This window comes from Pelodiscus sinensis, chromosome 31 (assembly GCF_052426305.1).
Source record: "Pelodiscus sinensis isolate ZL-2025 chromosome 31, ASM5242630v1, whole genome shotgun sequence".
In the NCBI taxonomy this organism is placed as follows: Eukaryota; Metazoa; Chordata; order Testudines; family Trionychidae; genus Pelodiscus; species Pelodiscus sinensis.
In genome coordinates, this window is record NC_143082.1 from 12762381 (window position 1) to 12787583 (window position 25203).

At 67.5% G+C, this 25203-nt stretch overlaps 2 protein-coding genes across 4 annotated transcripts; both read right to left on the reverse strand.

The window, feature by feature from the left end:
- Positions 1-1485: 1485 nt before the first annotated feature.
- Positions 1486-3921, reverse strand: APOF (apolipoprotein F). Of its 2 annotated transcripts, none has more exons than XM_075901869.2 (2): positions 3676-3921; positions 1486-2686 (listed from the first exon to the last, which is right to left on the reverse strand). In XM_075901869.2, the coding sequence occupies exon 2, from the start codon at positions 2651-2653 to the stop codon at positions 1538-1540; it is 1116 nt and encodes a 371-aa protein (XP_075757984.2). In that variant the 5' UTR covers positions 2654-2686; positions 3676-3921; the 3' UTR covers positions 1486-1537. The 2 variants fall into 2 exon arrangements, with proteins under 2 accessions (XP_075757984.2, XP_075757985.2); XM_075901870.2 differs by having other exon boundaries at positions 1486-2689.
- Positions 3922-4075: 154 nt separating this feature from the next.
- Positions 4076-24964, reverse strand: TIMELESS (timeless circadian regulator). 2 transcript variants are annotated; one of them, XM_075901867.2, is made up of 30 exons: positions 24818-24964; positions 18217-18348; positions 17721-17874; positions 17108-17222; positions 16602-16664; positions 15869-15970; positions 15394-15549; positions 14911-15044; positions 14312-14399; positions 13782-13958; positions 13442-13659; positions 12986-13089; positions 12580-12749; positions 12073-12201; positions 11553-11704; positions 11339-11436; positions 10927-11053; positions 10292-10493; positions 9750-9901; positions 9459-9544; positions 8879-8996; positions 7958-8040; positions 7684-7826; positions 6929-7136; positions 6553-6621; positions 6181-6299; positions 5803-5989; positions 5641-5698; positions 5289-5371; positions 4076-4999 (listed from the first exon to the last, which is right to left on the reverse strand). In XM_075901867.2, the coding sequence occupies exons 1-30, from the start codon at positions 24915-24917 to the stop codon at positions 4899-4901; spliced, it is 3828 nt and encodes a 1275-aa protein (XP_075757982.2). In that variant the 5' UTR covers positions 24918-24964; the 3' UTR covers positions 4076-4898. The 2 variants fall into 2 exon arrangements, with proteins under 2 accessions (XP_075757982.2, XP_075757981.2); XM_075901866.2 differs by having other exon boundaries at positions 14911-15047.
- Between the last annotated feature and the right edge of the window lie 239 nt (positions 24965-25203).

Consider the following 25203-nt stretch of genomic DNA (forward strand, 5'->3'; position numbering starts at 1 on the left):
ATCCAGTCCCCAGAGCCCCCCAGTGCCAGCCCTAACCCCTAGAGCCTCCAGCCCCTCCACTGCCCCCCTGCTGAGGGACATCCCCCTTCTCTCATCACCCTGCCAGGGGTTAGTAGTCCCTGCCCGGGGCTCTCCCTGGCCCTGCAGAGGAGGGGCAGGCATGGTCTTTGGGCAATGAATCAGCTCCTGCAGTACCAGCAGTGTCGTCCCCCCCCCGCCCCAGGGACATGCGAGGATGCAGCCCAGCCAAAGGGGGATGCCAGGCCCAGCCCCGCATGGCCCTATGCAGAGCTGCAGGGGCTCCTCTCTGCCCAGGCTGGTGCTGCACGGTTCTCTAATCTTCCTCCCCCTCCTGGGCCAGGCCCCAGCCCACGCTGCTCATGGGAGGGTGACGCGGCTCCGGGGAGCAGCTGGGTTCCTCCGCCTGGGGATGGGTCTCTCCAATAATCCGTCATTGCAGCTGGGCAGATGTTTCCACCCTAGCCAGCTGGCCCCAGAGCCCAGGCACTGCGCTGGTGTGAGTAGTGGGGTGTGCTGTACACGCTCTGCGTGGGTGTCCCCGTCCCCCAGCACCCTGACACCTGGGCTAGGTAGTGGAACCTGAAACAAAGCAAAGGGTGCGGCTGCCGGGGGGCTGAGTTGCTGGAGGTTTGGGCAGGCTTGGCAGAGGGAAGCATGAAGGAAGCAGACTAAATCCAGGGCCTGTGAACCCCTTTCCCCCGAGAGGACGAGGCTCTGCCCTGGCTCCTGTGTCAGTGTCGAGCCTGCGCTGCCCTGTATCTCTGGGAAGCAAATCAACCTTCTGTTCTGCAGCTTGGCTGAGTCTCACATCCGGCTGCAGACAGGGGTGCAGGGTCGGGGGCTCCCCGACGCGGCGCCGCACCTTGGTCCTGGGCACACTGCAGGGGCCAGGGTTTGCTCACAGGGGCAGGGAGCTGGCGCTCTCTCCAGGGCCCCTGCCGTGTAGCTTCGGCTCTCAACGCACTTGTCAAAAGGCTGGGGACTGATAAATGCACCCAAGTCAAGACCAGAACCCAGGTGGCCTCGTACCCTGCTGTGACCACTAGCCCACGCTTTCCCGGTTGGTAACAAACTGCGTTAGCCAGGACGAGGCTGGGCCCGGCAGGCCACATGACTGGGGGAAATTTGCTCAGCCGGCACCTTTGAGCCCTGCTGATCTTTATAGACACTTGGCAGCTGGCTGTCTGGGTCAGGCTAACCCTGGCGGGAGGTCATAAGCCCTTTGTCAATTTCATGCACAGGCGCCCATGCTGAGCTGGCAGGCACATGGTGGGGGTAGGGCCTTCCCACCTCCCCTGAGGCCAGACTCCAGCCCCAATGCCTGCTGTGGCTGAGACAGCAGGCCAGCAGGACTGGGTTGAGACCCAGCATACTCGCTGCATGTAGGAGGGTGCAATTGGCTAGGCCTGAAGCTGGGCTGGCTATAAGGCAGCTCCCCTCCATGCCCCCCCCCGCCAGCTGCCCCCATCACAGACACCGGCACTAGGATCAAAGCACGGGGCGTGCTCAGGTTTATTCACACTCGCCGCGTTCCCAGTGGGAAGGAGGTGGCTACCCTGAAGGGGCCAGAGAAGCTCGTGGGCAGGGGTTCAGCCGGCGCCACCTGCCGGAAGTAGCTGATCAGAGACCGCACGCCCACTTTGAATGCTGGCCTCAGCCCCAAGGCCGCCCCCACGGCCATGGGGCTCCCCATCCCGCCCGTCAGCCCCAAGAGGGCGTCGTAGCCCAGATCCATGGCGGCCTCGAGGCCGCGGTCCTGGGCCAGCTCGGTGCAGTTCCGGAAGGCGTAGTACATGCTGGTGCCCACGTTGTAGTACGTGCTGACCACGGGCACCCACTGCAGCACACTGTGGACCTTCTGCTCCCGTGCGTTGCCGCAGGCTGCCACGGTCCCGCGCCGGCTCCTCCCGGCCCGGCTGCAGCGGTGAAGCCAGGCCGGGGCCCCGCGGCCCGGCAGGGAGTAGGCGCCGTGCCGGTCGATCACGGAGAAAGCGGTGCCATTGGGCGCCACGCCGGCACAGGCAGCCCCCAGCTGGCGGCAGGCGGCGGCGGCGGCAGGGAAGGTGGCATGGGTGCTGGCCACTGGGCCCAGCAGCAGGGAGTCGAGCCGAGCCAGCCCTGAGCAGCGCTGGGGGTCCACGCCTGCCAGCTGATCCACATTGAAGAGCAAGGCGGCCCGGCCTCTCCCGCCCTGCTTGGGGGCTCCGGGCAGGCTCGCTACCCCCAGGAGCAGAGCGTTGGCATCGTCCGTCCCCACTGCCTCGTAGAGCTGCAGCACCAGCGCCTCGGCCTGGTGGGGGCAGCCAGCTCCTTGGAGGGAGAGGGCCAAGGCTGCGCTGGCGAGGCTCCAGGGCAGCGGTGGGAGCTCGGAGAAACCCTCTAGGGCTGCGGGCAGCAAGTCGGGGCAGGAGACACCCCTCCTTGGGAGCCCCGGCTGGGGAAGCTGCAATGGGAGGGAGCCAAGCAAGGCCCTGGCCCCAGCCCGCTGGGCGCTGGGGAAGGGGGAGACAGCCAGGCCTGGGGGCTTGAGGATCCCAGCGGCGCCTCCCGGGCGAGTTGTGGGGGGCAGCAAGTGCCCCTCGAGCTCAGGGCCCAGCAGGAGCAGGCAGAAGCAGAGAAGTGACTGGTGCATGGCGGGCAGGTCCTTCGGGGGGCAGCGCAGACCCTGCTGAAGGGGACACGTCACAGACACAAGAATTCAGAGCCCCTCCCTGCCACCCAGGATCTGCTGCTATTGCCACAGCTGGGGGCGGGGACCAATCTTTGTCCTCTGGAGCACGGCAGCATGGCCAGCCATGCCCCAGCTGCACAGGGCTGGGCTAGGAGGGGGACTGGAACGGGGGTCACTGCAGAGCGGTAGGGGGGCAGCGTGGCCTAATGGACAGGACACAGCATTGGGATGCCGGAGGTCCCTGTCTTGCTCCCAGCTCTGCCCTTGGCCTGCCGGGCTCTGTGCCTCAGTTTCCCCATCTCTACCACGCCCTGAGATCCGCAGACAGGAAGTGTGACCGGAGCAGCTGGGACCGTTCTGGCAGGGACGCCAGCCTGGCACGAGCAGGTGGCTGCAGGTTGGGAGCAAGGGCGCCGACAAACCCCCAAGCCTCTGGAGCCCAAAGGGGGCCCCCCCGGAGCTGGGCACGGGGAGGTGGCCCCTCCACACAGATGGGTTCTGGGAGCAAAACAGGCCCCTCCTTTCCTATGCAGTTAGAAGCAGCTGCACTGAACCGGGTGGCAGGGTGCACCCCCCCCCCAAGGAACCAGTGAGGCCGGTAGGCACCAATTGGGCCATTCCCCCAGGGCACTGGGCTGCCTGAGTCGGAAAAGAGCCCCCCCCCCCCCGACCGCTCACCAACATCAGCATCCCAGGGGAGGGCAGGGAGCAAATTCCCACCCTCGATTCAGCCCAAGGACCCACACAGCATAGAGCTTCCATCCCCCCCAGGAAATAGGGCATTCCCCCCCCCCCCCACTGCCAGGGAATTGCACTCCGGGGAGGGGGGGGGAAGAATCATGCAATAGCAGCCCCCCCCCCAGTGAGAGAGCCACCCCATCGGGTTTTGGCACCTGACGCTCGTGCAAAGGCCTAGTGTAAACGTGCCCCCTCCCCGTGCGAGAGCAAACCGCGGCAGCAGCGGCGTTAGGGCTTCTGCTCACCTGGGGACAGATGAGACCAGGAGCTCCTGGGTGCGGGGAGGGATGGTAGGATGCCTGGCCCGCCCGGCCCCTCTTATAGCCTGCCGGGGGGAGGTCACTAGGCTAGGGGCCCCCTTATCAGGCAGCCGATCAGCCCACCGGTCCCTGCTCCCTTCTCTCCGGGGCGGGCGCAGGAGCCTCGGGCTGGGGGGCCAGCCCCTCATGGGGCAGGCAGCGGGGGAGGTGGGGACTGGGAGGGAGGGGAGGGCAGCGAGATGCGGGTGAAGCTGGCCCAGGCCCCCCTCCTCAGGCCAGCTCTGGTGCAGGAGGCAGTGCGGGGGAGGGCAGAGCCAACCCCCAGCCTGGGGCTGCCACAGGGAGGGGCGCTCAGAACCCCCCATTGCAACAGGGAGATAAGGGAGCAGGTTCAGCCCATTTTATTTTGGCCTTTGCCCATTCGCAATGACACAGCAAACAAGGGGGGGGGGGGCGACTCCTGCTGGAAACTAAACGAGGAAGGGGGCTGGGGTGCAGGCCCCACGCAGGGAACAACCCGGGAAGGGGGGCGTTAAGGCCTCTGGGGGCGCAGCGAGGCACCAGCAGAACTAACCTCCCTCTGCTGAGCACACCAAGGCACAGCTGCTCCAGCCCCACTGATCCAGCCCCACTGCTCCAGCAGGGGCCCCTCCTGGCTGGCTGACAGGCCCCAGCAGATCCACCATCCAGCCCCAGGCATCATGGCACCTCCTGGGGGGGAGGGGGGGTTCCCACGCTCAATCCACTGGGATTTGGGGGGGGGGGGGCAGAGGGGTCTGTGTCCTGCTGGGTGGACACTGGGGCATCTGGGCCTGGCCAGGACAGAGGGGCTGGGCCTGGGTCTCCCCTCCCCCAAGATGCCCCCTTCCCACGTGAGGCTGCAGCCCCCAGGCAGGCCACTTCCCGGTGACTCCCTTGGGGGAGGCAGCCACACGAGGGGCAAGAAACAATTCAGCCTTGGGCCCCAGAACCCAATTCCCAGGGGTCCCCCCACCCTGGGGCTTTGATCCCTCGGAGGGGGAGGGGGAAGGGTCAGCCCTCAATGCCAGGGGGACGGGGGCTGCCTGGCTCCATAGTGCCCCCTGCTGCCTGGCTCCAGCCCCCCCAGCCTAGCTGCCAAGCAGCGAGTGGAGGAGTCAGTGTCCAAGGCAGGGCCAGGCCTGCCCAGAGCAGCCGGCAGGGGTGCTGGAGGCTCCGGTCCGGCCCCTTTAATCCTCTTCCTCCTCCTCAATGCGCAGGCGCTTCCTGCGGCTGGGGGGCCGCGCCCCCTCCCCGTCCGAATCTGGGGCCGGCCGAGCTGGCGCTGCCACTGAAAGGTAGAATGAAGGAGGGAGCTCAGGCCAGGCACCCAGCCACGTGCCCCTCCCTCACCCTGCTCCCCCCTTCTCTGCCCCCTGGCCAGCCCCCTCCCCCCAGAGCGCCCCAGCTTAGACAGTGACTATTCGCCCCCTGCCCTCCAGACCAGGAGGCACCTGGGGCCCCTCCTGGCTTGGCCCCCCAGCAGATGTTACCAGCCCCATCCGCAGGGAGGGAGCCAAGCAGGGAAAAGGGGGGGGGGGGGGGAGTGGAACAGCCAGGCGGCAGGGAGGCTCAGAGACCTGGGCTGTCGGGGTCATCGTCGTCGTCGCTGAGGATCACGCGGCTCCTCTTGGGGCCCGGCGGCGAGCGGCCTGGACTGTCCCTGCAGTGAGAGGGGGCGGGATTAGGGAGGGCTCGGGCACCCGCCCCAGCCCAGCCCTACACCGAGACGGGGTGTCATTACTCTGCCAGAGATGGGGAAACCGAGGCACAGGCAGGCAGGACCTGCTGGAGGCCACTGGGCCGAGTGGCAGGGACAACAGAACCCAGGAGTCCTGGCTCCCAGCCCTGCGGGCCCCACCCCCCTCCCAGAGCCAGGGAGAGAACCAGGAGGCCGGGGGTGGGGGGGGTTCAAACACCCCTGACTCTCACCTCTCTGGCTCAGACCCTGGGGCTGCCGGTGGCTGCTCCAGCACAGGAATTTCCTCCTCTGAAACGGGACAAGAAAGCGTCAGCGCAGGGGGGAGGGAGCACAGGGGGCACGACCCGCAGCCCCCACCCGCTGGGGCAGAGCCAGCCCCCCCCATCACTCACCCGGCGAGGCCCCTCTCTTCCTCCTGGCCAGCTGCAAGCGCTGCAGGGCCCGGCTGCTCTGCTCCTCCCTGGAGCCTGCTCCCTGTGCGGAGCCTCCCCCCACCTCGGGCTCCGCCGGGGCCATGGAGGCGGCCGCGCGCCGGAGCTGCTCGGGGCTCAGCTTGGCCGGGATGCGCCAGAAGGATTCCTGCGGGAGGGGGGGTTGGGGGGTCCCATAACATGACAGTTAGTACCAGGCACGGACAGCAGGGGGCGCTCGGGTCCCAGGCCCCGCAACTTGGCCCTGCCCCCCCCTCCCTGCCCGGCACACTCCAGTCCCTGCTCAATGCACTGGAATCCCCCCCCCAGCCCCAAAATCATCCCCCCCAGGTTTGTTACCTGCTCGTTAGCTGGGGCCCGAACCCCGACCTTCCGCAGCAGCTTCCGGAACCCCTCGTTTTCCATGGCGTCCTCGTTCTCCTCCGAGAGCGGCACCAGGGGCACGGGCTGGGCGGTGCCTGGAGGCAGAGGGGCCGGGGGGGGTAAGTGCTGAGACACACACAGACCCCCCCCCCAGACAGAAGCCATGGCCCCAAGCAACATCTCACCCTTGGCCGTATTGGGGAGCCCCCATTCACCCCAGGTGAGAGCAGGCCCCATTCACAAGCCCCCTCCATGGCACTCTGCCCCCCCCCCCCAGCGGGGCAGGGCCCTGCCCAATGCCAGCTGCCACCCCAGCACTGCTCCCCCCCCCCCCCCCCCCGTACTAACCATCCTCTTCCCGGTCCTCGGCCGCTCGGTTCAGGCAGCTCTGAAGCCACAGCAAGGGGACAGCCAGGCCTGCGGGCACAGGGGGTGCGTGTGTGAGAGATGCCCCTGGGGGGGGGGGGGGGAGCACAACACACTACAATTCACAAGCCTTGGCCCAGAGCTCACAGGGGAGCCACTTTAAGGAGCCGTGGGGCTGAATCGCTGGGGCTCGGGGGCCAGCGTAGACACAGGCTTTAAATCGGAGCCAGCTGGCCTTCGCTGCCTCCAACAGAGGCCCCAGCCAAGCAGCAGGTCCCATGCCCTGCCCCACAGCTCCCCAGGCCAGCAGTGCAGCGTCCCCCCCCACTGCCCCTGGGGGAGCAAGCCCTCTCCTCACCTGCCTGCCTCAGGCAGCACGCCAGGCCCTGCACGTCCTGCTCCGGCACCATCCGGTTCTCGCCCCCTTGCTCCCGGCATCCCTCGGCAGCCCTGCCGCCAGCGCCTCCTTCCTCCCAGGCCTCCCCCTCCTCCCCCTCGCTGTCGCTCTCCTCGTCCTCCGCAGAGTCCTCCTGGCCGGCTGCGCCCCACGGGGACCTGTCCTCGCCCTGGAAGGGATCAGAGACCGGTAGAGTCACAGGCCAAGGAGGGGCGGGGGTGTCCCGCCCAGGCTGGGAGGGGACTGGGCATAAGAGGGCAGCTAGTCCAGACTCATAGCTGGGCCTGATCGTAAAAGGAGCAGGCTCCAGTAGGCTAGAGCCTGGGGGATGGGGGCTAGGACTCCCGGGTTCTATTCCCCAGCTTTGCCACTGACTCAGCACGTGCAGCACGCCCCGCCCACCACTCTGTGCCTCAGTTTCCCCATGTAGAGCCAGGGTTTACACCGTGCTTGGGATGCGGAGCACAGAGCAAGCTGCTCAGCTGAGGACAGAACCACCCCACCCCCCCTGCAGGGCAAGGGGGTGTCCCCGGAGCCCCCCACCCCTGTGGGGCCAGCCCCACCGACACGCCTCCCGCACAACCGGGAGGGGAACGATTCCCACGTGGCCAGAAGGGCGCAGAGAGCTGGGCGCAAGGGGGGAGCCAGTATTGGGGCTGGGAGGGGTTTCCCCTCCCCCGTGCCGGCCCCAGCCCCCCCTGCCTCCAGGGTCCTACCACATCAGGCAGGCCGGGCTTCCTCTTGCGTTTCTTGTACAGCTCCTTGCGCTCTGCCACCAGCCCCAGGCTCAGCAGCTTCTCCACCACACGGGCTTTGGAGCGCTTGGCCGTGAGGTGCCTCATGATGTTCCCCAGGATGTCTGTGGGGGCGGAGAGGGTCTGCGTCAGGCCGGGGGGGAGGGTCCTTCTATTACACGGGGCGCAGGGATACGAGGATAACAAGTCCCGGCTGATCAGAGGTCCCCGGATCACTCCGCCCCCCCCAGCTCACCGTCTGCGTCCCGGAACTCCTCAAACAGCCGCTGCAGCTCCAGCTCCTGCTCCTCCGTCCACAGTACGAGGCGCGTCCCCTTCCTGGGCCGGAACACGGGGGCTCAGGGGTGCGGGCAGCAGCCCCGGCGCCCCCCAAGGATCACACTGCACCTCCAGAGTGCAACAAGCTACTGCCCCCCCCCCCTAACTTCCCCGGTCACAGAGCATCAGTGACGGAGCCGAGAATGGAACCCAGGAGTCCTGGCTCCCAGTCCCGCCCCCATCCGGGGATTTACTGGCTGTGACGTAGTGGGGGGGGGCTGTCTGCTCTGTCACCCGGAGTCGCCCTGCACCCACTGACTCACCCACCTGTGGATTGGCCCAGACACCTCGTCCCAGCATGAGCAGATAACACTGCTCTTCCCAGGGAATAAGGGATCTTTCGGAAAAGGCTTTATTTTCCGAAAGATCCCCGTCTAGACTGGCGCTTTTTTCCGGCAAAGCTCCGAGCTGGAAAAAAGCGGCAGCCATTTTTATGCAAATGAAGCGGCGGGGGGGGATTTAAATCCCCGCTTCATTTGCAATTGCGATGTGTCTGATTTGCAGTCTAGACACAGCCGAAGGTGCTGGGTGCTGAGGGGGGCGATGGACCCCCTAACCCAAGGGGGCTGAGGCATCCTGGCCCTGACTCCTGTAACCGCATCACGTCTATGCTGGGCTGTATCCCGGAGAAGCAATTAACCCTCCATTCGACTGGCTGGCGGAGCCTGTTCTCGCTGCCACGGGGGCGCAGGATCGGGGGAACCCCGACCCGCCGTCACACTGGCGCTGCCGGAGTCCCCGTGTCGGGGTTGGGCACGGACCTCAGGGCTCCCTGCTCCCCATGACCGGCTCATCCTGCAGCCCCGCCGCCCAGCCCCCCACCGTTCAGCGCACCCACCTCTCCCGGGGGAAATCCCTCCTGCTCTCCGCCAGCCCCAGTTGCACCAGCTGCTTGACGACCTGCTTCCGGGTCCGGCTGGGCAGGTGCGTGAGGATGCTGCCCACCACGTCGGCGCCTGCGGGGAGGCCGGGGTGCTGTTAGGAGAACCACCCGCCAACCCCCGCAGCAGAGCTGGGAGCCTGGGACGGAGCACACCCCCCAACTCGCCCCCTGCACCCTCAGCCTCCTACACGGGCTGCCTTGGCACGTGCCTGACACGCTGCAGTCACTGTGGGGTGGCTGGCAGCACCCCAGGGCAACCCCCCCAGTCTGGACTGTGCCCTGGTATGTCCCAGAGCCCTTGTACAGATGGGGAAACTGAGGCACGGGGAAGGGTGGAGAAGCTCAGAGTCCAACTGGTGAAATCAGGATAGAACCTAGGAGCACCGAGTGCCTGTTCCAACCACTAGGCCCCACTCCCCTCCCGGAGCTGGGAGACACCCCAAGAGCCTTGGCTCTAGCCTGTTGCTCTAAGGCCCTCCCCGGCACAGCCTCCCTGACCCCTGCGGCCCTGGCGGGGCGTTAGAGCAGCCGGTACCTTCCACTCCCTTGTATTTCAGGTACAGCTCCTGCAGCTCCTCTTCCTCCTGCTGAGTCCACTTGGAGGCCCTGCGGGCCCCAGCACTGGGGGAAGCAGAGACCCGGTAAGGTGCTGCCAGCGTCAGAGACTCTCCCCTCCCTGCTGGGACCCCAGGGCTCGCCACCCGCCTGGCCCTAGGCCTGCAAACCCGCCTTAAAGGGAGTGCCCAGGGCCCCTCTCCCCAAGAGCCACCCCCGGGCGCAGGGGCGGCTGGGGATCAGGGCACGCTGTCCCAGGGCCCGGCCTCACCCCTCTCCTTCCCGCAGCGAGCTGTAGCCCTCTGTCATCTCCCGCACGGTGGCCGTGCTCTTCCAGAACAGCAGCTCCACGTAGGCCTTCTTGTTGGTGGCTGCCAGGGCAAAGAACTTGCCCAGGATGTATTTGGCGAAGATCACCAGCTCCTGGGGAGGGAGGAAGGGCGGGGGGTAAGATTAGAGGCTTCACAACCCCATAAGCCTCCACCCCAGCACCAAACTGGAGTCCTTCTGGTCAGAGCACATGAGCCTGGAACGCTTGAGCCAACAGAGCAGCTTCACCGGGATAGCAGTAGTAGTAGGGCTGTTATCTGCACAGCTGGAGCAGGTGTGAATGAGAGAGGAGGATGACGCACGGCATCGTGGGTATTCTCGGCTTCCCCGGGGCCAGCAGGGAGCTGAGCTTAGCCCAGAGCAACCCAAAGCTGCTCTACCACACAGGGACGCTCGGACGTTCGAGCCTCCTCTCCCCGGCGCCGGCCCTCCCTCCTGGCGAGGTGGCGAAGGGCCAGCCCTGCGCGGGGGCGGCTCCCTCACCTTGTAGGCGGCGGCCGAGGGGTCGCTGAGCAGGCGCTGAAAGAGGCAGAAGACAGAGAGCTGGAAGAGCAGCGCCTCCATCTTGAGGTCATAGGCGATGCGATGCAGCATCTTGGCCACGCAGTGGTTGGTGTGGGCGCTGTTCTGACGGTAGCTCCGGAGCAGCAGGACGTAGGCCTTGACCACACTGGTGCTGGCGAACCTACCCCCCCAACCCACAGTGGGTGAGCAAAGGATCATGGGACAGGTCCGCGGAGGGCCAAGACCCCTTCCCCACACCCAGAGGCTCAGCCTCCAGGAGGTAGGGACCAGCAGAGCCCATACAACGTCCCCCCACCCGCTTCCGTAGCCGCAAAGACGAGCCGCGGATACCTGCGGACTTGCAGGGCTCTATGGGAAACTGAGGCAAGGCCACAGAGTGCCAGGAGTCCTGCCCCCCGCTTTCCAACTGCCGCGCTTTAGCCGCCTTCCTTCCCCTCAGCATCTCATCCCCCGCCCCGAACACCTCTGCATCCCCCTGCACCCCCCTGAGCCCTGCCACCCCAGGATCTGGGGCCCCTCACATTCCACGCAGGAGCCCAGCCGGGGAGAGCGTGCCCCAGGCCTGCTGGCCCGACCCCCACGGCCCCCCTCACCGTTTCAGGTAATCCAGGAAGCTAAACTCTTTTTCCGACACCTGGACAGACGCCAGCTCTTCCTCCTCCTCGTCTTCCTCCCCCTCCTCCTCCTCCCCCGGCTCCTCGACCTCAAGCGCCGCTTGCCCTGCGAGTCCCAGACACCAGGATGACGGGGACGCGGTGCCACCAGGCCCAGGAGGCCTCCAGAGGCGCCGCCTCCTTACCCCGGGACTGCCCGCCCATCCCTGCCTCACACACAGCCCGGACCCTGGGGGTGAACTGGCTCTGGGAACACAGGGCTCCTGGGCAAGCGGGGCGGGGACAGGGCCACAGGTCTGGAAGGAAACCAGGCTGCGGAGACTGGGGGGGGGGGGTGATGGGAGAGGAGCCCCCACCCCATGACACCCCTCCCCCCAGCGAGGATACTCACGAGGGAGGGGAGCAAAGAGAATCTGTCTCAGCAGCTGGGTCTCCTCCTCCACGGCCGCCTGCGGGGAGCCAAACACGTCCCCTTCGGGCCACACCTCCCTGGGCAGGGGAGGCAGACAGGTCAGGGGGTTCCCGCTGCCCCCCTGGCTCCAGCCGAGCGTGGGCGCAGCGCCCCGGGAGCCGGCCCCTTCCAGCCGTCGGGGCTGGGCCAGTACCTGGCAGAGCGGAGCAGGGCGAGGGCGGCGGGCGCCCGGCGGTCCAGCAGGCTGTCCTGGATGCGTACCATGGCCTCCGCTCGCTGCTCCTCCACCGGGGTCTCCGAGGCCGCGTCGAAGGGGACCGCGTCTTCCGGGAGGGGCTCGGCCCCCTGGCAGGGAAGGAGGAGGCAGCCGGGGTGATTCAGCGCCCGGCAGGCAGGGCCAGAGCCAGCCCTGCCCAGGGAGGGATCACAGAACAGCCCCCCCCCCCACTGAACCAGCCCCCCACCTTGCGGGGCTTACATCAGTGGGGGTAGCAGGCCCCTCCCACCTGGGTCTTGGCCCACCCCAACCTTGGGGACAGCTGCCTTTCCCCAGACACCCCCCCCAGAGGTGCCCCCCCAAAGTGACACAAGGCCACGCCCCTGGCCACGCCCAAGTCAGGCTGGGCAGGGTCCCTCCCTCCCCTGGGCAAACCGACAGCGCCAAAGGGGGGCAGCCCCGACCCGGCAGGGACCCCCAGCGCTGCCTCCCCTACCTGGGCGCAGGTGTCCAGCTGCTCCTGCAGGCCGGCCCACAGCTCCTCCAGCTCCTGCGGGGTGTGGGGCGGCGCGGGGGGGCCTGCCCGGCCAGCTCGGGGCTGCTTCTTCTTCCGCACCCTTTTGCTCTGCAGGAAGGGGATGGCACGGTGAGAGGCAGCTGGGCAGGACCCCCCCCCCCCCAAAGGGCCGGCACCCCAGGGCCCTGAACCCCCCCCTCCCGAGGCACATGGGGATGGTGGGAAGCAGAGAATCCGGCGCCCCCTGCTGGCCACCAAGAGGGACTGTCAGGAAAAGCAAAAAGGGGCAAGTTTGGCCCAATGTCAGATCAGAGGCACCTCCCCCTGTCTGCAGGCGGGGGGGGGGGGGGGGGGGGGGGAGGGGAAGAAGTGGGTGCCCCCCCCCCCCCCCCCCCCCCCCCCCCCCCCCCCCCCCCCCCCCCCCCCCCCCCCCCCCCCCCCAAACACATCCCTCCCACACACCTCCTCCCTGCCCAGCCCAGCTACCTGCACCACCAGGTTGCTCCGGCCCCGGCAGAAGGCCTCCAGCATCTTGAGGAAGAGGTGGGTGGTCTCCACCAGGTCCCGCAGGAAGGAGCGGGGCTGGCGGCTCTCGTCAAACTTGCGGAAGAGGGCGAGGAAGAGCTCCCGGTACTCCATCAGGTAGAAGATGTTATCTGGGGGGGAGGGGGGGAGCATGGGGAGGGCTCAGAGCAAGCGAGCCCCCCGGCCGGGCCAGCACCTACCAGGCAAGAGGCTGACACAGCACTGCGGGGTGGGGGGACTGGGCCCTTTCCGGTCCTAGGGCAGCCATGAAGGGGGGCCTCGGTGCCAAGGGGCTGGGAGCCCCCATTAAAAGCAGCCCCCCACACACAGCTGGCCCCAGGAGACACTCCCCCCCCCCCACACTCACTCTTAATGATTTTGCTGCTGTCCCGCACGGCCTCATCCGGGGAGCGATCCATCTCCTGCACCGTGGTCAGCAGCTCCCGGTAGGCCTTCAGGGCCAGGTGCATTCTGGGTACAGAGCAGAGGCAGGTCAGGGGAGCCCTCTTGGCCAGCAGCACCTGGCATCTCCCCCACCCCGGAGGGAGGGTAACATGGCAAGTGAGAGGCAGCGGGGGAAGGGAATCAACCCAGGAACCCTGGCTCCCAGCCCCCTTCTCTAACCCAATAGACCCCCCCCTCTAGTTCTGGGAGAGGTCCTAGCTCCTAGTTCTCTCACTAGACACCCCCCCCCCCGGGATAAAATCTGGCTCCCAGCCTTCCTAGCTCTGACCACTAGCCCCCACTCCCTGCCCGGCTGCACGGAGCCATTCTGCTCTCAGTCAACGCCCCCAGGAAAGGGCGGCTGGGCCCCCCTGCTCACCGCCTGGCCCACGACGTGGCCTCCTTCTTGTCCAGGAGCATGGCCTCGTAGTAGGTGGTGAGGTTCTGCTCGATGAAGTGGAAGGCGCGGACGCTGAGCGTCTCCGAGACCAGCTCGGGCCGGAAGCGCTGGCTGCGGTTGAAGGCCATGAAGAAGGCCATGGCCCACAGGTAGTAGGTCTCATCGTGCTGCTGGCCTCTCTCCCGGAGCAGCTGGTCCTGGGGAGCACACGGAGGTTGGGGGGGGGCCATTGGGGACCCTCCTGCCCCGCCCCTGAGGAACTGAGGGGCTTGGAGCCCCGGGAAGCTGGCCAGCCGGGGGCGCCCCGCCCCACACTCACCTTCACCAGGCACATGAGGCGGTTGTAGCAGCTCTCCAGGAAGTCCCCGCAGAACTCCCGCAGGAAGAGGCGGACGTTGAGGGCCGAGCGCCGGCGCGGCTCTGCCTCACGGGCCGGCTGCCGGCGCTTGGGCACCCGCCGCGCCTCCTTGCCCAGGTCGTGGCTGTAGTGCTTCAGCTGCGGGGGGGGGGGAATGGGCAGGCGCCAGTGTGAGCAGAGTAACCAGAACCCAGCCCGTAACCAGCCCCACGGGGGAACCCCGGCAGCCTGGCAGGGCAGGTGCTGACTCCGGTGCCTCCGTGGTGGGACCTACCGAGCCCGGCTAACACGCGAGACCCGCTCTCCTCAACCCCAGGGGCAGCGGCCGGGCACGGGGGATCCAAGCAGCCTCGGGCCACGACGGAGCAGCCACGCTGCTGTCAGAACGTCTCTGGGGCCTTGCTCCTTCCTCAGCCCCCCACCCCCAACATACAAGGAGCTCCCCTCCCCTGTTACAAGCCAGACGGACGGGGGGAGGGCCAGACACTTACATTGTGCAGCCCCTTGTGGAACACCAGGTCCCTGTCGCCGAGGGATTTCAGCCCCTGGACCACATAGGAGCCGCCGAACCGGGAGTGCCTGGGGGGGAGAGGGGCTGGAGTGAGCCAGGCCGCCGGAGTCGTCACTGCCGGGCAGGGGGAGGGATCGTGCTGCAGCCCCCCACATGCCAAAGGGCAGCAGCGTCCAGCACATAGGAGCAGGGTGCCCTCTGAACTGAGGGGCATGGGAAGGGTGGGCACCAGAGCAGCTCCCCACAGCTCAGCACCCCTCAACACTGACCCCAGCTCCTGCCAGTCCTGCTGGGCTCCCACAGCCCTGCTGGTGCCCCTCACTCCCAGCCCACAGCCTCTGCCAACCCAGCTCTGGGCTCCCTCCTCCCCCCAGCTCTGCTGGTCCCCCTGAAACCAACCCCCAGCCGCCTGCAGAGACGGTGCATCGTGGAGATCTATACGGTGTAGAAAGCCCCAAATCCTTGGGGCCAGGCTGTTTTCAAGCCTACTTCTCTGAGGGGAGGGGGCCAGTTCTTCCCCCAGCCCCTGGGGTGGCTCAGACCCCTGGAGCGAGGAGTCAGCCGCAGCCCCTGGCTCACCTGCTCCCTCGCTGGAGCACCCGGCTCTTCCTCTCCGCCATCTCCCTCTGCCGCAGCAGCTCCAGCTCCCGCATGTCTGCTGCCTGCTCCTTGGCCAGGCGGGACTGCCCCACGGCCGCCAGCTGCTCCGGATCCTGCTGGGACAGGGAGCCAGTGACTTCCCCTGCGGTGCCTCCAATGGGGGCCTGGGAGACTACATATCCCAGCAGGCCCTGCTCCACAAGGGAGTGAGGGGCCTGTGTGCAGGCTGAAGGATCTGAGCCCTACCAAGATGGCCTGTGGAGAGGGGTGTTGAGGCCAGCTGCTCCACGATGGACTTCTTGGAGAGATGCCAATGCAGCCCCTCTGGAGCACAAAGGCATCTTCCCCCCGGCCCTTGGTACGACCCACTGCTGTACATTGCACCCCCGCCCACACATGCATGAATCCAGCCAGCTCCTGCCCCTGCCCCTGCCCCTGCCCCTGCCGCCCGCCCAGGCTCACCTGGTCCCTGAACATGAGCGAGACGATTTCCAGCACGTGCAGGCCCCACTGCTGCTCGGCCGGCGAGCTGGCCAGGAACTTGAGCAGGTCGTCCGTGCCGCTGATGTGCATGGCCCAGAGCACCCGGTCGTGGGTGCTGGCATCGTCGTCCACACTCTGGGGAGGGGGGAGGTGAACGTGGGGCCTCCCCTGGCTACTGCTCGGAGCATGCAAGAGCAGAGCCTGGCTTCTTCCTGGGTCTTCCCCCCCACCCCCCTGCGGGCACCGCACCCCAGCTGTGGGCGATCCCAGAACTCGCTACCTGCCCCCCCCCCTTCGCCACAGGGAGCGAGACCAGAACCGGGTGCGCGCGAGGACAACTCTCCCCCCGCCCCAGCTGCTCTCAATGTCAGCCCCCCCCTACCCCCTTCCCCTGCCGGGGCTCCCCTCGGCCACACCTGGCAAGGAGACGGAAACCTCCTCCCGCTCCCATTACCTTCTCCTCCTCGGGGTCCGTGGGGATATGGAGCACGTTGCGCACCAGCAGCAGGAGTCTCTCGATCAGCAAGTTGTCCTCCTCCTGCCTCTGCTCCCAGTCCTGGCAGGCAGGCCGGGGAGGTGCAATGAGAGGGCGCCCGTCTAAGGGAACGCCACGCAGCCCCCCGGGAGTCCTGCTGCCTCCCAGTTCCGCTCGGCCCCCGGGGCAGGCTTGGGACCCATTCCCCATGGGAATCCCGCCTCCCCCAGGCCTATGGGAATCAGGCACCTGGCTCACGTGACAATTTACTGGGTGCAAAACTCCCTTTGCAGCCTCTTCTCCCCAGGGCCATCCCTGGGCATAGGCAAATTTCCAGGTGCTCTCCCCAGCAGCTGCATGTGCTTGTCTGCTTAAGCATGGCCCCCCCCATCACCTACGCTGCAGCCTGCCTGGTTCCTCTCTGCCCGCCCCAGCTGCTCTCTCCTCTCCCTGCAGCTAGGGAGGGCTCCCTCCTGCGGCGGGGAGCGCAACCCTCAGCCTCTGCAGCTTTGCTCTGCCCTCCTGCCCCTGGGAAGCTCCTGAGGGCAACTAGAAGCCAGGCGGGGAGGGGAAACCCTGGCAGTGACAGTGCAGGGGGAGGGAGGGGAGCCTTGAGCCCCAGCAGACGCCATGTGAGGAGCAGTCTTGTTCACCCAGGGCCCCACGAAGCACAGGACAGCCCTGCCTCCCCGCTGGCCAGGTCTGCGCTCACCAGCTGCAGCAGGTCGTAGAGCTTCTCGCTGAGCGTCCCAAACACCTTCTCGCTGGCGAAAGCCTGGGGGCAGAAGGCAGAAGCGGCATGAGGGCAAAGGGAGGTGTGGCCCTGGGGGGGGGGGGGGAGCAGTCCCAGGAGGGTGCTGGCTGATGCAAAGCCAGCAGGGGGCGTCCAAGAGCAGGCAGGCCTCGTACCCCCCCCCCCCACCAGCTCCAAGGCGGCCAGCTCTGGGGGGGAGCGAACGGGCAAGGGACAGAGAGGGGCACTTACAGGTCCAGGCCCCTGGATGTGGAATTCCCAGGCGGTCCCAACCCCAGAGCCCCCCGCTCCACCCGCTGGCACAACAGGGGCATCCAGGGCTGGAAAGACCCCGGGTTTCTGACATGCCCCACCCCGCATTTCCCTCCAACCCATTCAGCCCTGAATCAGACTGTGACAGGTGGCTGCTTTTAACCCCCAGCCCCATTACCCCAGGACCCCAGGGGGGGGGGGGGCGGCCTCACCTCTTTGTAGGCCTGCAGGTAGGACACCACCTGCAGGAAGCAGTGCCGGGAGCTGGGGTCGTGCGGGACTTTGCCAAAGCACAGCAGAGCCGGCTGGGTCAGGTTCACCATCAGCCTGGGCAGGGGAAAGACACAGACCTGGCACGGTGCCAACCTCTCCCCAGGGTGCAGTCCCCCACCTCACAGGGGACCCAGAAAGACACCCCTCCAACCTGCCCCCCCCAGTGGTGAGTGGGCCATCCCTAGCGACCCAGGAGCTTGCTACAGCCTTGGACCGCTAGCCAGGGTCCCAGGTCTAATCCAGGTCAGCCACCCAGAGATGGGGAGGGGTGTTTCCCCTCCTAGCCTTCTGTACTCCCCACCACCGGAGAGACGGAGCCAAGCTCAAGGGCTCAGCATCCAGAACAGGGACCCAGGCAACGATCCCATGTTGGGGGACCGAGTGTCCCAGACTGTGGAACTACCCGCCACTGGATCTGAAACGTGCCTGCATCTGCCTCCTCTGATAGGAGCCCAGAGCAGCATGGACGTGGGCGCTATGAAACACTTTCCCTTGGAGGGCTGCCAGCCCCGTGGCTTAATGCCTGGTTCCCACGGGGGGGGGGGGGGGTACCTGATGACGGCGTCGAAGAGCAGCTTGTCCTGCGGGTACTGAGTGATGATGGGCAGCAGGTCGTTCTGCAAGATCTGGGCAGCGCCCAGCTGCTGGCGGACGTCCCGCGTCTCGTCCTCATAGCGCAGGTAGCGGATCAGGTCCTTCACGCTCTCTGGGGGGCGGGGGAAGCAAGGGGAGTGAGTCCCACCAGCACCCGGTCCAGCGTCTGTCCCACCCAGGCCGAGGCAGAGCCCTGACTCAAGCAGCCGGACCCCGTCACCCCAGAGCTGAGTGCATCCAAGGAGACCACGTAGTGGTGGGGGGGGCGAAGCCACTTCGAACCCCCCCTCGGGCTGGGGGCTGCCCCCTCGGGAGATGGCAGACCAGGGTGAGCCAGGAGTCCCTTTCAAGGAGGCTCTCAAGCACCCAGTGATACCAGGGGGTCAGTCAGCACCCCCACTTCCTGGGTACCTCCCCCCCGACCCCACCGGTGCCAGAGCCCTCCTGGCTGTACCCAAGCAGTCCGGTTCCTTGTGGTAGACGTCCCCCTCCAGGTAGCCCAGGGCGCTGCACGTTGCCAGGAGTTCACAGTTCATCATGTACAAGTCCATAAATTCCGGCCCGGCCAGAAAAGGGAGAGCGAAACCTGCAAGGACAGAGCAAGTGAGCCCCCCGTGTCCCCGGATGGGAACCGCCAGCCCCAGTACCAAGGCCCGAGCCCTGCGCCGCCAGGAAGGAGCAGGGAACAGGGAATCGTTAGCCTTCCACGACCAAGTGGGGAAACTGAGGCAAAGCAAAATTAAGAGACATACCCAAGGTCTTGCAGCAACCCACGAGCATGGCTAGGGGGAGAACTCAGCAGTCCCCATCCCCTGCCTAACCTGTCCTGAGTGGGGACAGAACCCAGGAGTCCTGGCTGCCAGTCCCCTCCTCCAGCGCTAACCACTAGACCCCACTCTTCTCCCTGAGCTGCAGGCAGAACCCAGGAGTCCTGGCTACCAGGCTCCCCACAGCTCTAACCACTAGACCTCAGTCCCTGAGAATCCAGCAGGGAGTACAGACCCAACTCCAGACGGCTGTGCAAGCAGGTGCTGGGGAGCTGCCGAGAGCGAGAATGAGAGGTGAGTATGGGGGGGGGGAGCCAAGGCACCAGCCTGTGACACCCCTCTCTGGGGCGGAGCCTCGGCCCCATGGCCCCCACTGCCGCCCGGGGCGTTGTCATGGAAGCGGCAGGCTGCCCTGGAGACCAGGCCGAAAGCAGCCGGCTCAGGTGACCTGGCAGATGGAGACACCGGACCCATGGTGGTGGGGGGGGGGGGGGGATTGATGCCCACCCGAACAGCAAGGCTCCTGCTGGTTACCACGCTGACAGCAGCACCGGGGCCAGCCTCTTACCTGCCCCACGAGCACCTCCAGTTTCCCTACCTCCTGCCCCACACTGGGGGCCAGAAACGCCCCCCCCCCCCCCGCCAAGATCTAACTGTCCCTACAGACATGACAGGCTGAGCCCAGTCAGGTCACTACCGAAAGGGCCCTGCCCCGGCGCATGGCACCCGCCAGCCCCCCCACCCAGCTGTCGGGGCAGCCCATTCCCTTCCCCCGCAGGGCACTGCCCTGACCCCCAAGAGAGACTGACTCGCCCAAGGGAAGAGCCCAGGAGTCCTGCCTTTCGAACAGGCCAATTCAAAGCTGCCAGCCGGAAAGGCTATTCCCTGCCCCCACCCCAAAGCTGGGGAGCCTGCGGAACTCTCTGCCACAGGAAATCAAGCACCGAGCCAGGCTTCCAAAAACCAGCCAGAGCTGTGGCCAGGCTGGAAATATTCCTGCTCCCAGGGCACGGCCCGCCCCTGTGGCAGGGTTCCTTGCGCCTGCCCCCACAGGAGACGGCCTGCCCAGGGCTGGTTTACAGCCATCACCGCGTCCCCTTGCTGAGCCCCGGGCGGCCCAGACAACAGGGGAGCCGGAGCTGGAAGGAGAAGCACACAGCCAAGCCCTCCCCCCAGGGGAGCAGCCCCACTTCGCTCCCATACAGGTGAGAGCCCCTCTGGGTGCGAGGCAACCGGAGGCTGAGCTGGGGGACCAGCGGAAAAACTGCCTGGGCCAAAGCAGAGTCTGCACCCAGATCCCCCCCCCCCTCACTTCCCTGCCTCCAGCCCAGCCAGCTCCCCTGTTCCCGCCCCGGCCCACACTCACAGAACCGGCTGATCCAGGCACTCTGCACTCGCCTGCACCCCCACCCGCCCCACCGATCCTGGAAAATTCACGCTCTGCTGCTGGCGCCCGCCCTAAAAAGGCCCTTCGCTTCCCCTCCCTCCCCAACACACCGGCACCCGCCCCCCGGGAGCCGGCACATCACATAACTGGCTTATGCAACTGCTCCACTTCCCCGGAGCACGGCCAGGCGCTAACCCACTTCCCAGCCCTGTCTCCAGGGGCGGCAGGCCGCTCGAAAGCAGGTCACCGTGTCGGGGAGGGGAGCCGCCCCTGCCCCGTGGCCACAGACACCGCGGGCACCCCATGCCAGGGCCGGGTCGTGGCCCGAAGAGCCAGGCAAGAGGCCCCGGGGGCAGCATGGAGAGGGGCAAACCGGCTGGCTCCTGCTTTAGGGAGCTGGAGTGATTGGGAGAAGGTCCAGGAGAGCAGAGGTGGGAAGAGAACCCAGGAATCCTGGCTCTCACCCCCTCCCCCCAGCCACTAGACCTGCCCCCCTCCCCACTGGCATAACCCCGTGGGGCAGCGACAGATAAGAGCAGCCCTCTCCTATGGCCAAGGGCTGGGTGACGATCACCAACCCCCTCCCGCAGTCTGAGTCCCAGCCAGCCACCCCCTGCCCCTGCTACCAGCCTGCCCCGGGCACTTCCCTGGCCTGGAACACACACCCCAGCTCATGGCTGACACCTTCCGAGAGCCGTGGCGTCCTGCCCTCCCTGCCAGCGCCTCCAGCTCTTCCAGTGAAGGGTGAGGCTGGCACCAGGACCCTTCCCTGCAGAGCCTCACCGATCCCCCTGTTTGGAAGGCCAGCCTCAGTTTCCCCTGAGGGGGTGAGGACAATTCCTAGGGACCTGACCCGACATTTCTAGTGGAGGAAAAGCAAAGGCCCAGGGGGCTCTAATGCCTCACTTGCCTCAGTTTCTACTCCCCCACTTTGCCAATTACGCCTCACCGCAGCGGAGGCTCCCGGCCCACCCACAATCAGGTGAGCAGGAGATCACGGTGACAGCCAACACCTCTCAGCGAGGCAGCGTTGTGCAAGGGACCCGGCTGGGCAGCAGGCTCTCCGCACACCCCGCCCCAGCTCCTAGCAACAGCCGAGCGAGGAGGCTGAAATAAATGGGTCACGAGGCGCGGCGTGAGGCTCCCCGGCCTGCGGATCACACGAGGCACTGGAGCCCGGGGCCGCGGACGTCACTGCCACACGTGGGTCCAGCTGCACGGCGCCTGGCCTGCACAGTCCCCCCCGGCTTATGAATCTGTTTCTCCCCAGCCACGTGAGACAGTGCGAGGGGGCAGGTCGGCTCCTATCTGGGGCCCCCTCTCTGTTGCTCCCCCCCCAATCTCCTCCCCAGCCAGTTCCCTTTGCCACGAGGAGGTTTTGCACCTGTTCAAAGCAGGTTGGTAAAACGGGTGCCTGCCACCTGAAGGATGCTCTGGTTCCATCTAAACTAGGGATGTGAAGGACGAGTTGACTAGTCGCTTCCCCCCACCTTGCTGCCTCTATCAGGTAGAGGCAGCGGGGGGGGCGGGAGGAGGAGGAGAAGAGGGCAGTACTTCAATGCAGCAGTGCCGCACGGAGCCTGGGATCAGCTGGGGACCCTGGGCTCCATGTGGTGCGGCCACTTGGAATGCCGCAAGGAGCCCGGCGTGAAGCTCCTCGTGGCATTTCAAAGCGGCAGCGCCGCACGGAGCTCGGGAGTCCCCAGCTGACCCCGGGCTTCCGCGCTTTCGCCTTTGAAGTGTAGCAACAGCCCGAGGGCCGTTGCTACACTTCAAAGACGGAGGCGCCCTCTCGGCGAATCGAAAAGTCGATGCAAAAACGCATCGACTCTTCAATTCGTCAACTACCCGATACGTAACATCCTTCGTATAAACCCTCTGGGGGACGCGTCAGCAGGGGGGCAAACTTCAGTTTAAAATGTTCATCTGTTCAACTAGGTGTTGACTGTTCAGCTGGAAAACTGGCCAGCAGTGCAACGCGGTGGGCCCGGCCGGGCCAGAGCAGCCCCCCCCCCACCCGATAACCGGTTACCTCTTTACATCCCTATGCCTCTGCCAAACCGAGATGGGAAAGCCCAGGCCCCATTTCAACGGAACTGGTGTCAAAAGAGCGGTTTCCACGGCGACAGCATCCCCATGCAGCCAGGCCCCCGCCCTTAGGGGGAGCGCCTCGCCGGGGAGCCATGCCTGAGGACACGGAGAGCGGGACCGTCTCCTAGTCGCACCCCAACCTGGATGGGAGGAAGGAACTGCCCCCAGCAGCCCCATGTCTTTCCACTAGGGGCTCCCTTGCAGCAGCTCAAGGCGCTGACCCCTTAATTTCGGGGGAGAGGGGCACTTTCAACCATCCTCCACCTTCCCAGACCAGCCTTGCCAGGGTGGGGTGCAGGAGAAGAGTCAACTAACTCCATGTATTTACTCCCCCTCCAGCATGACGAGGCTGTGGCCAGAGAGGGGGAGTTAGTACCAGGGGACAGAGCCAGCCAGGAACCCGCTGCCTCCAGTCCAGACAGAACCAGCGCGGGTAGATCATGTCCCACCTGCCTCCCAGCCTCTGGAATTTGCTGCCAGGAGCTGTCAAGGAGCCCAGAATTGACTGGCCTCTGGCACAGGGATCCTTTGCCTAGGAGGAGGCAGGAGAGCAAGACAGGTCGTAGGGGCCCCGCGGAGCTGGGTGGCGAGTGGATCAGGCCGGGAGGATAGCAGCGTCTCGCTACAGCTCACGTAAATGTTGACATGACAAAGGCTGCGACTGATTCCCGTGGGGGGGGGGGTCGTGACCAGTTCTAGTGACTCCCGTGGCCACACAGGCCAGAGGCCTGCGAGACCGGCCGCTCTCTCGTGTCTCCTCGTGGATCCCCCCCCGCCTGCTTCGTGCCCTGGGAGCACATGACACCGCTGGTGAGCGTTGCCCAGCCGGCACGGGGTGCACCCAGCTCACGAGCGGCGTGGGCACGGAGAGGTGGATGAGACACGCCCCATGGAGCTCAGCCCTCAGGTTCCCAGGCAGGGAGAAGGGAACCTGAGCGACCAGCTGAACACGCTCTGCGTTTGCACCCTCCATGGGCCCTGGGCCCCAGAGATCCCAGCTCCTCTAAGGGCCCCGGGGGCGGCCGGCTACATCCCCAGGAAACGGATGGAAAACCGGGGGCAGGGGGAAATCGCAACCTAGGGGTGAGCTATTGCTGGGGACCCTAAGCCATCCCCATCACTTCAGGGCAAGGGGGGCTTCTCCAGCTGCAGGGCCTGGCTGCCAGTCTACCCCCCCCCCCACACACACATTACCCTGGAGTACAGGGTGCGAAGGCGAGAAAAGCCAGCCCCACCCACCCACTGTACATTGGAGAAGCAGGCAGCACTGCACCCCCACCCCGGGCACCAGCAGGCAGCCACCTCTGCGGGGTGGAGGGCAGCTGGTGGGGGGAGGATAAAGGAACACAGCCCAGTTCTCACCCCCTGCGCCTCGTGATCCAAATACACAAACCCTGGTTCCCCCCCAGAAATCTGCCCCCCTATTTCTGCATAGACCCCCCCACAATAACCCCTACAAAATAACCCAGCACCGCCTTTCCCATAGAACCCCCAAGCCTAAAGACCCCCCCCCAGCTCACCCCCCCCGACCCCGGGTCCCCCAAGCCCCAGCTCGCCCCCCCCCGAGCCCGGGCCCCCCAAGCCCCAGCTCGCCCCCCCCGAGCCCGGGCCCCCCCCAAGCCCCAGCTCGCCCCCCCCCGAGCCCGGGCCCCCCAAGCCCCAGCTTGCCCCCCCCCCCGAGCCCGGGCCCCCCCCAAGCCCCAGCTCGCCCTCCCCCCGAGCCCGGGCCCCCCAAGCCCCAGCTCCCCCCCCCCGACCCCGGGCCCCCCGAGCCCCAGCTCGCCCCCCCGACCCCGGGCCCCCCCGAGCCCCAGCTCGCCCCCCCCCCCCGACCCCGGGCCCCCCGAGCCCCAGCTCGCCCCCCCGACCCCGGGCCCCCCGAGCCCCAGCTCGCCCCCCCGACCCCGGGCCCCCCGAGCCCCAGCTCCCCCCCCCCCGACCCCGGGCCCCCCCGAGCCCCAGCTCGCCCCCCCCCGACCCCGGGCCCCCCCAAGCCCCAGCTCGCCCCCCCAAGCCCCAGCTCGCCCCCCCCCGACCCCGGGCCCCCCAAGCCCCAGCTCGCCCCTCCCGACCCCGGGCCCCCCCGAGCCCCAGCTCGCCCCCCCCCGACCCCGGGCCCCCCCGAGCCCCAGCTCGCCCCCCAAGCCCCAGCTCGCCCCCCCCCCGACCCCGGGCCCCCCCGAGCCCCAGCTCCCCCCCCCCGACCCCGGGCCCCCCGAGCCCCAGCTCGCCCCCCCCGACCCCGGGCCCCCCCGAGCCCCAGCTCGCCCCCCCCCCGACCCCGGGCCCCCCCGAGCCCCAGCTCCCCCCCCCCGACCCCGGGCCCCCCCAATCCCCAGCTCGCCCCCCCCCCCCCGACCCCGGGCCCCCCCAATCCCCAGCTCGCCCCTCCCGACCCCGGGCCCCCCAAGCCCCAGCTCGCCCCCCCGACCCCCCCCCCCCAGCCCCAGCTCGCCCCTCCCGACCCCGGGCCCCCCCGAGCCCCAGCTCGCCCCTCCCGACCCCGGGCCCCCCCAAGCTCCAGCTCGCCCCCCCCCCCCCGACCCCGGGCCCCCCCAAGCCCCAGCTCGCCCCCCCGACCCCGGGCCCCCCCCCGCCCCAGCTCGCCCCCCCCCCGACCCCGGGCCCCCCCCAGCCCCAGCTCGCCCCCCCCCCCCGAGCCCGGGCCCCCCAAGCCCCAGCTCGCCCCCCCCCCCGACCCCGGGCCCCCCAAGCCCCAGCTCGCCCCCCCCCCCGACCCCGGGCCCCCCCAGCCCCAGCTCGCCCCCCCCCCGACCCCGGGCCCCCCCCGCCCCAGCTCGCCCCCCTACCCGATCCGGGGCTTCGCCGGCCGCGCCGAGCCTCCAATGGCGCCGAAATCCCGCCAGGCCTTAAAAGGGCAACAGCCTCCCTCCGCCTCCCCCCCCCCATGTGCAAAGCGAAACTGCGAGCTCCGCCCTACTTCCGGGGGGAGAAGGGGAGAGTGTGTCCCCACCCCATGAGGGAAACTGAGGCACGGGCAGATGGGCTGCATGTCAGAGCCTGGGAAAGAACATAGGAGGGCTGGCTCCCCCACCCCCACCCCGAGCCACTGGATCCCCTCCCCTGCTAGATAGAAGGGACCCAGGAGTCCTGCCCGTCCAGGGAGGGGCTCTGGATGTCCCTATTACTGTATTTTGTGAGGTGGGGACCGCAACATCGGGATAATTCCATCGCC

Bases quoted from the DNA above. Each gene is read 5' to 3' on its own strand.
- APOF (XM_075901869.2), bottom strand. From the start codon at position 2,653: ATGCACCAGTCACTTCTCTGCTTCTGCCTGCTCCTGCTGGGCCCTGAG.
- TIMELESS (XM_075901866.2), bottom strand. From the start codon at position 24,917: ATGGGGGGGGGGAGGCGGAGGGAGGCTGTTGCCCTTTTAAGGCCTGGC. The intron at 17,223-17,720 runs GTACCCCCCCCC...TCCCCTGCCCAG, and splicing joins CTCTTCGACGCCGTCATCAG to GCTGATGGTGAACCTGACCC. The intron at 12,202-12,579 runs GTAGCTGGGCTG...CCCTTCCTGCAG, and splicing joins GGAGCAACCTGGTGGTGCAG to AGCAAAAGGGTGCGGAAGAA.